This window comes from Tribolium madens, unplaced genomic scaffold, assembly GCF_015345945.1.
Source record: "Tribolium madens isolate multiple individuals breed KSU strain unplaced genomic scaffold, Tmad_KSU_1.1 Scaffold_97;HRSCAF=244;Tcas5.2_LG3a, whole genome shotgun sequence".
Lineage (NCBI taxonomy): Eukaryota > Metazoa > Arthropoda > Insecta > Coleoptera > Tenebrionidae > Tribolium > Tribolium madens.
This window is the reverse complement of record NW_025401069.1, coordinates 8,022,428-8,033,282: the sequence shown is the minus strand read 5'-3', so window position 1 is coordinate 8,033,282 and position 10,855 is coordinate 8,022,428. Positions and strand designations below refer to the sequence as shown.

Below are 10,855 nucleotides of genomic sequence, written 5' to 3'. Positions count from 1 at the left end.
GTTTGTTGGCTTTAATTTAAAACAAACAGAACACTAGTGTTTTAAATTATATATTTTATGCTGTACTTTCGTATTCATGCCTTCTCGCAGTAGTACTTTTCATGTAAAACAAATGTGTATTATGAAAGATAGTGTGGCGTATGTAATAACATGTTATGACGTTTGCATTGGGGCATTTTATCCTAACGAGACTCTATGTTTTAATTGTTGCAAGTTGGGAAGCGCCTTACTACCGGCAGAAAAGTTCGTGTTAGTTGTTTTTATTATCAGTGGGAAGGTTTAAAACAATGAAAGCTGAAATTTGCCTATTATCAGCAGAATTGCAAATAGGTCTGTAACCACCAGTGGTGTAATTAAAGGAAACTCACAAAGAGGGTTCAAGCCAACGATGGCAAGTGGGAAGCGACAACACCAGAAGAAGCTTTTTGTGAAATACGACGTAAAAATTTCATAATTAATCTGTTTTTAATCGGAATTGATCGCTGAAGTTTGCAATTATTATTACTCAAGCGCAATATAGTGTGTTATTAAAATAATTTTTAGTTGATTATAATTACATTGTAGGATATTTAAAAATAGCTGCTTTTTTGCTGTTTACTATATTTCCGGTATTACTTCAAATTCCGCAAATAATTCACTTCCAATTATATGAAAAAAAAATATAAAACAAGATCGCACGAACTGTTATTATCCATTCTCAAGAGTTATGCTAATTCAATATCAAGAAAGATTTAAACAAAGTGTTCTATAATTTATAACTAATTTAATGTTTAGAATATCACGATTTCATACACGCTGCAATTACGCCAATTAAATTCCTTGGTTCGTATTTATTTATTGTTCCAGTTGTGGTTTTTAATATTACTAAGGTCGAAAAATGTATTAATTTTTATTAATTCTACAATTGTTGTATTACCTTGTAACAGACACATTCCTTGTAACACACCAAAAAACAAAACTAAGTGCTTTCAGTATAGCTCTTAGAACCTCCTTCAAGCCGAACGTTTGAAACACGAGTTCAAATGAACTAAACTAAATGGTTTATCCTATATACAGGTGCGCCAGAATTCGCGCCCCAGAGAAAAATGTTATAAAATTTTTGTACCTTTACTAAATAATTGTAAAAAAATTTTTTTGACAAATACAATTTTTTAAATATTTCTTATGTTCTTAGTATGATCTTACTTGAAATTTTTTTCTGGGTCGCGAGTTCTGTTATTAATAATTTACTGAAGTAATTGTTAGAAATTTATTTTAAAATATGGTGGATAAATAAACTAATTATGCATTGTTGGTAGAAATTTGATTCGCTGTTTGAAATGTGTAAAATTTAAATTTAGGTACCTAATGAATAGGGACAGTTGCAGTAAAATTGTTCGCATTGTGTTACTTATATAATTGAAGCTCTCAACTGTGGCAATTTCGTATTTACGCAATTTATTTAACAAATTAATAATGATGACGAATGAAAGATGAAATTATAATTATAAATTATTGGTAACAAACTAATTATTTTATAATAATAATAGAATTTACTTGCATTTTAAATACGATATACATAATGAGAATTGAGACGTAGCGGTACCAGCTGCAATTCACATAATAAACGTTACAAACAACGCCGATTTAATAAAATAACGAAACAGAATGAAAGCGTTTTTATGGCAAAGAAAGGAAGTGAAATTTAAATTGTTGGTGGTTGTTTGAGTCGGTAAAATAAAATAATAAAAATGTGTGGACATTTATAACATAGTTTTGGGTTGTTACCATTGCGAAGTGTCCTCTTAAGACAGCTCGTAAGAAGGATTTGAAGTTCTCATTTTTAGCCGAAACAATTCGGAGCTTCTAGTGTATACGACTGCAGAGTTCTCAAAGCATCAACTTGACAAATACCGTGCGTCGTGCAGAGAGTGCACAAGGCGAGCTGGAGAGAAGTAATAATCCTGCGGAGAGCGAGGTTAAGTAGCGGCCGCCGGAGGCGCTGTCATCGTATATCCTGCTGGCTGATTGGTCAAATCTGTCAGGGAGACTATCAGCACTTCCGCTGGTCCCGCGGGTTCGTCAGCCTAAGATAATTTGTCCTTAGGGTCTTCACGAAGTGGTACCTCCTTGATACAAAAGAAAACAAATAAGTACTTCGTTTACTTTTCTTACTTCCGATATTATAAAGAATGCTTGCTAAAAATACGACGAACGACTTATTAATAAAGACAGTAGTATTTTTATTATTTATTCTTAAAAATATATCTCCATTTTTTTTAATTTTTCGAAAAGTGAAACATTTACCTAACAAGTACAGGAATTAACTTTTTCAAAATACAGTTTACATGATTACTAATATAACGAAAATCTAAGTTGTTTGTCGATGCGTGTGTAAAGTTTTCCCTTATTTATATTTTTTCCAAATAGTGAGCATATTGTGCTTGATATTCTCCTTTGGGATCGTAGACGCTGATAAGTTCTTGCCAATCGCTGTTGCGCTCCTTAATGAGGAATCTGATTACTTTCTCCACCGACACCTTCTGATGATCGTTACATTTTCTACAGCCAGTAATGAGAGCATCTGGAATGACGTCCCGTAAAATAGCACCTTCATCGTTACATTTGCCTTTCTTCAATAAGCACTGGAGATAATTATTGAAAAGTCTTTTGTTGTGAAGGATAGCATCGATGTCGAGATTATCGTACTTAGTGGGATATACTTCGTATGTGGCAGCAACAGCTGTTGCTACTAATACAGCTAAAATTATAAACTTCATTGTATCTTAAGGGAACTTTACCTACGACTTGCTTCTGATACAATTTTCTTTATATATACTCTTCCTGCCATTAGGAAACAATTAGGAAATTTTAGGTCAAAATGGATAACGATGTGGTAGGTAAATGCGTTTCGAGAAAAACACGGCGGGAAAATACCGTTCATTTTAGATGAAAGAAAGCATTAAATTATTTACTGGTCACTTTTTATGTTTCAGTGATCGACTTGCATTTAGCCAAGACAACTAATTATTTATTGATTTTTACGGTAATAAATTAGTTTAATTGGCAATAGGTTGAGTTAAGGTCGAGGCTACAATATCCATTCCTTTTTCTTTTACCAATAAATCATGTCTGGTACATTTTATAGTTGCAGATAATGATTATTATTACTACTAATAGTAATTTTTTTTCTAAAGCATGCATTGAGTAATGTTGTTCCTAAAAATAAATATAGGTACTAAAACGGTGGAATTAAAATGTTATTTAATTTCGTTGATGCAGTTTAATTCCTGATAAACACAAGTACATTTAAAACAAAGTGATTTCATTGTAAATTTGTAATAAAAATATTGACACTTTTGCTATTTTAGTAAAGCGTTCTCAATTTTTTGATGGGTAAATTTATTAAACACAATATAAATCCACAGTATAATATGATATGATTTTACGTTACGGACACTAGCTAACTTCTACTTTTACTTTTAATTTCAAAATATACAAAAAAAAATTAAAATGTTTCAAAAAATTATTGCAGTAAGAAATTACATTTATTTTTACATTGCTTTTGAGAAATATTTGGTCGCAAGTTTTATGGGAAAACCACTACTGCAAACAATGTTAACACGTATTAGTACTAGTTTACAATATTTAAACCCAATTAATCCTACGAACGTGTAATTAGTAGCTGGTTGCAACATTTTGTAAACTCATTTATACTATGTTAAAAAGGTGAAATTAGTTTTGGAATTACTAAATACATATTAAAGTACACCTACCCTGCTAATTAGGATTTGTAATTTAGTTTTATCTTATTTGTATCTAGCTTTATATAGAAACGATATAACAAATATTGTTTAATAATTTGTATATTTAATCAACAGAATTAAAGATCTAACAATAATGTACAATTTTATGATAACATCTGTAAACTTTTTAATCTTGTTAATGTAAAACATGTCGGTGCATATTTTATTGAAGCAATTTCGGCGACGGTCTATTAGACGACTCATTGCACTGATTGAATAATTAATTAATTTGCATATTTACAATATCGAGATAATTTTTCAAATGAACTTAATGGAATAAACAGCATGTCATCATTGAAATTTACATTTAGTGAAACGAAACGATCTCAACTTTCGTGTTGATAAATTATTCTGCTAATTATCTGAATCACATTACTGTAAATACTTTTGTTATCATCTCAACGTTTTTTTTTGTACTTCTTGAAATAGAACAAACGTTAACCAATGTGTAAATAATAAAAAAAGAAACATTTAATACATATTTAATTTGCTTAAAAAGTATCTGAAATATCAAAAAATCTGTTTTCTTGGATTGTTGCAAAATTATTTTTAAGATTTTTGAAAACAGTGTCATTTCTATAGAGGTAATTTAATTTCCGAATCAACTTGAGCTTTTGCTTTCATATATTTTTTATTTTTATCGACAAGGTTTTTCTGGGTAATGAAATCTACGATCAAAGAAATATTTGCAATTTGGCTTCAAGACATATTTTTGTAAAAGCAAAACAGAACTGATCCAAATAAAATACATTCCATTCATCCCTCTGACGAAATGTTAACCAGATGATTGAAAGGTTAATAGAAGCGATCTAAACCTTGATTTCCCGGCTTATCTTGACCATATCTGAATTAATATCGGCGGATAAATTTAGTTACAAACACAGAGGGATTGTTCATAGACGCTTATATCATTTGCCCGGGGAATATGAGGTTTGCCTCGCCGGCGTACGATCCAAGAAATCCATGGTCTACCGTGTTATATCAGCCATTTAGACGGAAAACATATGAAAACAAAGCAAATGCAATTTCGACGAAATAGCTACTCGTTTACGTAAAACGCAGGCCATTGTCGGATCCAAAAGGCGAACAAATTTTAAGATAAATAAACAACTCCTGAAAATTGATATACGAATATGAAGGCATTTTTTAACCAGGTGAAGTTGTACGCAGCAAAATATCGCCCTGAAAGAGCAAATTTTAGAACGCCTGAGTTAATTATTGAACAGTCAGTTTCACCACATGAATAAAGATGTCAAATATTACAACTTCAGGGAGGTGAAATTGGGTAATATGGTTAGAAAATTAAATCAGAAAGGTGTACATACATAGATTGTTGATGAGATGAAATTCATAGTTTGTAAACTGCAGAACAAAATATTTACGCTTGTAATTGTAATTTTAACAATTTATAAGTGGCTCGTAAATCTAGATAAATATGGCCACGGAATTACTCGTACTGTAGACGACAATCGAACACAAAGCCGGTGAGTAATTTCCTTTTTAAAATTGATCAATTTCTATTTTATAATCAAAGCCTCAAAAGAATTCAGCTTTTGTTTTCATGGCGAAAATGGAGTAGGTACTCTAATGAGGTCATATATTATGTTTCATTGCACGACTAACAATTATCGTATTCCGGTCAAGAATAGTTGTGTCCAATTAAAATTGCTTTATATAGAAAAGAAATACTGTAGATCTATTACTCACCCGATAACAATTCATTTACTCTTATATTGTTTCACAGTATTGCACTATTATCGATAAATTTATTTTCTGAAAAAATGTGGAAGAAAAATTTCAAATTACTTTGTCATTTCCGTTCTGTAGTTATAGACTCTGTGATGTCCCTTTCGTATTTCAACATTCTGTAATATTGGTGGTTAATGAAGGGTGAATTAGATATTTTGGGATGATTTTGAGTGATGGGGGTCGTGGACACATCTAATGAATCTGTGGTTGAGGGACCTATGAATTTAATGACGGTCCAATGCGTATGTCCTTATGCTCAAAATTACTATTAGTTAAAACTTGCAACAAACTTTCGCTGATACAGCCTCTGTCACTTAATGAAAAATAAAGAGGATACCATCCAAGTCGTTCATTTTCATTTCCCTAAATTGGCGAAAATGGTTGGGATTCTGTTACAAATTATAACAGTTTTCTGACAAATGTACAAAAAAGCTGCTTTGTGCTAAAATGAGAACATACATTTGATATTTTGGAAGAATGCATAAGGGTCACTTTAGGCAATTTTGTTTTAAATTTTCAAAATTTACGATTTACCAAGAAAATTCGGTAATGTAATAATAATAAAAGCGTAGAAGCTATTGACCAGCTGTTGGTAAGTGACGAGACCGCAGTTTTCAATGCGTCCTTAGGGACTTTAACTTTCTCGTTTCTTTTTTGCTCTTTCATCGGGCGTCAAATGTGGAGCAGTTAAGCACTTTGTGCGAGCTAGGAGATATAAAACTGACAGTTTTAATTAACGAAATTATCACACCTAACATACCTTTACTCTAAGTGTCTTTATAAAATTTTTTGCCAAAACTGAATGAACTTCGTAATACTGTGTGCTCATTATATGATTATTCTCTTTAATAACCTTTGTTATGACAATGTTTAAACCGGATAATGTTTACTTTCGAGTAATTAGATGGAAAATAGCGGGAAAGATTGCACCTAAGTGTAGTTTGCATAAGTATGTATTATGTTCACTTATTAAACAAACACCGGTGAGACTGTTAGCATGGCACTTGCGGGAATAAGAAAGGGAACAAATTATTCTCAATAACTCACGAAAAAGTACTTTAGCTGATAATGTTTAATTGCATGTCAGTGTGTCTGTAACATTTGCAATAATGCCAAGTTACATTTACGGTACTGTACGTTCTCTAGTGCAATCAAAGCGCAATTATATCAGATTTGCGTAAGAATTAGTAGGTAACACAAATGAATTTTTTTTATTGGGATGCAGTTTAAACAATGCGAATAACGTTTTTTCTTTTCAGTTATAGCGAAAAATTAAAAAACAAAACAAGTTAATTTGTTAATATTGAAAACTTTAAATGCAACCTAAAATACAATGTCCACCAAATATCTACTAGTTTCAAAAATTATACCTACTCTTTATCACTATTTTAGACATCTTTGTAATTTTTTTTTCTAAAGATGTTCAAAACTTGACAATCTAAATGATTAATTTTTATGAAACAAGTTGTCGATGATTTATGTTTTATATGGTTATTTTCTAAACAATCGATTTAAAGATAATAAAATTAATCCAAAACTAACTGTTTATTGTTAAAAAAATGTTTGTGGTGAAAAAAACATTTTTTATGTAGGTAGGTATATACAAAGAAAAATTAGTTTATATTCTTCTGGATTGAGTTTCATGGTTTTCCAAAAAGTTGCATTCATCTTTCTGAATTGGTTATACATCACATTGTCTTGCTATAGTGTGTGATGCACTTGAGACTTATTTGTAAGCAAAGGGGGAAGTGTCCCTATTATCCCCTAGTACGTCGTAAAGCGTTATTTCATTTTTAAAATAATGCATTAAAAATGCTTTGTTTTATCTTTTCATTAATTTATGCCTATTCAAAATTTGACAAATATCATCCCTATTAATTAAGTTTTTTTTTCAATATGAAAAACACAATTTGACATTTAACATAGATACATTAGAAGTTTTGCATTCACCAGAAAAAGCTTTAATTTGGTTTCAAATTTAATAACAGATTTAGTAAAATATTTTTTTTATCAACAGATCCATGTCTCAAATTTTTAATGTACGTATTTTGACAGAAATTCGCCTTTGGAAAATTCAAGAATTCTGTTCCTGTAAATATGTCGTACGTTCTGTTTGATATTTGTGTTGTAGAAGTGGAAATGAAAAATACTTCACAGATATTAAAAATTATAACTGCGATATTAAAGCTATACATTCTGTTCTTCGGTGTACGTTTTGCAGCACTTTCTTGCAAAAATAAGTTAACAACTGTATCATAAATTGGCTCGCAACATATCAGTTATTTCATGACATGTTACATGGTTGGGTGTAATTACACCGTTTGAAATATTAATGCGTTGAAAGTATAGCACTAGGAAAAAACTAACCGAAAATTCGGCATGCGATGGATTTGAATATTTCCGCTAGTGCATCAAATTTTATCCTGCTTTTGATGGACTCGTTTAGTCACAGTGCTATTCTATTATAGAACGGAAAAGAATTTTTAAAGGTATTCCACTCGGTATTCCATTTCCTCGTCTATACTGTGCATGGCACATGACATTTTTTCCTAGTTCGCATATCTCAGATCCAGTATACATTACAAAACGATGCATTATGCATCAGAAAACTAGTTTGTCGCACATATATGTATGTCACAGCCGAAGAAATTTTACGCATCAGCACTATCGGTGATTAAATATCAATTCGGAAAGATGGCATTTTACATATCGCGGATTTGGTGGAAGCAATATTTCATTTTGACTTCTTTTCGTAGACAATTATTTAATGTTTTGATTGTAATGCAATGATGGGCGCGCCTGGGGCTTCGAATCGTTATTCGAATCTCTTTTGCAGGTTAAACGGAAGCAGGTTGCTAACACAGTTCACCCGACAACTTCATTGTTCTTATATTTTCCTGCGTTGACCCAACTGGCTCGAGGGTGCAACTGTAAGTTTAAAGCTTCCACAACATGTCTTACTGAGTTACTGGAACACACAATCTTCGATACAAAAACAAATTTAGGCTCGGTGGGAACAAAACTTCCGCAACAATTTTGCATTTTTATTGTGTTTTTTTAAAAAAATGTTTATGTAAATTTTAATACTGCAATGCAAGAACATGTAATGTAATAAATTGTAAACTGCTTTTTCGCTCAGCTGCAAATGTTTGATTTCGAAATGTGATCTTTCTATCGAATTTGTAGGAAGATATCGTATCATGACGTCAAATTCTCAATACAAAATCGACGCTTTATGTAAACGCGTTCAAAAAGCATCTCGTTCCTTTAATAAGATTGTGATCCAAAACAAAAATTGCATTTCTAAACTTCCTCAACTTTTCACAACTATATCCTTTGTTGTAGACTATTTCACTATTTTACTATAAAAGTATTAACTCCGGAATTCAAATAAGCTTCTCAATTGGCTCTAGAAGGAACCTTTATGTATATAAGCTAAACTTTTGATGAATTCAACTAGAAACAAACTCTACTTATCTCTTCCCTTTTTCTATTATACGTACGTACTAATTATATTAAAAGCTTTTAAAAAGCTTTTTTCTTTTTATTTGTCATAAATTAGGTAGCAGGTATTTAAAAATTTAATGCAATTAAAAAGTAATCATTACTTGATATTTCGTCAACAAAATTGTAATATTTGTGGTATAAGTTATTTTTTCTCTTTAAAATAAGAATAACGTCTTTTGCATTCTGTTGCAGACCATCTCAACTATTAACTTTTTGTAATCGCATGATGTTAATTGCAAGTTTATAACTGGCGTGATTACTTTGTCTTTAAACGTTTTATTATGGCCGTCGTATGAAGAACACATTTGTAGTTTCTTGTCCTCGTTAAATTATAAATGGGAAATAAACAAGTTTTTAACGACGGCGCCTTATGTAAAAACAAAATTCAATTATTGTTGGTTTTTCCATTAAAACGTTCCCTTAGCGGCTTATAATATGATGCAAAACCTGCACAACCAGAAGAATGTTTGCTGAAATACTTTTCAAGAAATCCAAAAACAAACAAATTAAAAAGTTGCGCGAAATTTTCTCGCTGTCGTGTTAAGTCCTGCCAAGATATATTATAAATGATGTTGTTTCGCTTTGGTATTTGCAAATTTATACAAATACTTTTGTGGGCACTTGGGAAATGCACGAAATAATGGAACAAAAAACATCTGGGTAATGGCGGAGCAGGCAGAATGAAACGCGTTGTATGGAAATGTTCGATTTAGTTCACTACGCTTCAAATGCATTTTTAGTTTTGTTGCTCAAATATTTATCTATTTGAAAGTTCAACCGTCTGAGATAAAAAAAGGTAACAAAGTTCCCAGCCAAGTAAGCAAAAAATACTTAAAGGATTGTTAGAGCAACTTCTAGTTCCCAGCCGTAAAAAATATAAAAATTTCCCCAAGAATACTAACCACGATAACACACCTCAATGCGAGATTTCTCGAAGAATGTGATGCGAGCTTTTTCGTCTTTCACAGTTTTGGTGACACGCGAAGTATTAGTTTTACAAACGCGAAGGTTAATTGGTTTTGTTTTATTTGTTTCGTAGCTCGTACAAGTGTCAAGAAAGTTGGACGGGGTTTCCAATTTCAGTTTCGGGTCAAATATTCCCCTTTAACATCTGGCAAACCCTAAACTCTTATGTGGAAACCTTGAGTGACGTTTTATGTGAACCGTAACATTTCCACTAGCGCCGTGATTGTATATTACCGGTTGCAGACAATTTAACACCGCTAAAAATCACGGCAGGCGTTCGCCAGGAACTTGATATAGACGAATGTCCTGCTGGTAAAGGGTGCAACTCAACGACACGTCCTCCTGCCACCAGTTTGCCCAATAACATATCGTTACATTGTTACTTCGCTTGTTTACTAGCTCACACTGCTTCCAATTGATTTAAATTCGATAGATTGTCGCTGGACTGATTTTCGATATTGTTGCCATTATTTTACACAGATTTTTACAACCTTAAATTGTCTCGTTCCCAGTATCTATAATAATTTCTAGTTTTTTTTCATAACATTAAATCAAATTAGTGCACCAGTTTTTGTATTTTTTTTTGGTTGGTTTAGTGAATGTGGGAGCTACGTATACTCTTGCAATAATTTCCCTGAACATGGAATTTCAATGAGGAAGAACAAGAAGACGTGGGCTTCTAAATTTTACATTACGACATTCTCTCGTCTTTAGAAAGTGGTTTTATGTTTTCGAAACCTTCATATTTTCTTTAGAATTATGATAGCGACAATTTTATTCAAAAGTGCTTAATATTTATCGAGTTTCTGACTAATAAATGTCGTTAAAACTTGTTGAAAGATTTTTTA

At 31.7% G+C, this 10,855-nt stretch overlaps 1 protein-coding gene across 1 annotated transcript; it reads right to left on the bottom strand.

Annotated features, from left to right (window-relative positions):
* Positions 1-2,384: 2,384 nt before the first annotated feature.
* Positions 2,385-2,759, bottom strand: LOC123014289 (ejaculatory bulb-specific protein 3-like). Its single transcript, XM_044413323.1, has one exon. It carries the CDS (start codon positions 2,757-2,759, stop codon positions 2,391-2,393), a length of 369 nt encoding a protein of 122 aa, XP_044269258.1. The 3' UTR covers positions 2,385-2,390.
* Between the last annotated feature and the right edge of the window lie 8,096 nt (positions 2,760-10,855).

What these genes read in the sequence shown, in the direction of transcription:
- LOC123014289 (XM_044413323.1), bottom strand. Translation starts at nt 2,759, where the DNA reads ATGAAGTTTATAATTTTAGCTGTATTAGTAGCAACAGCTGTTGCTGCC.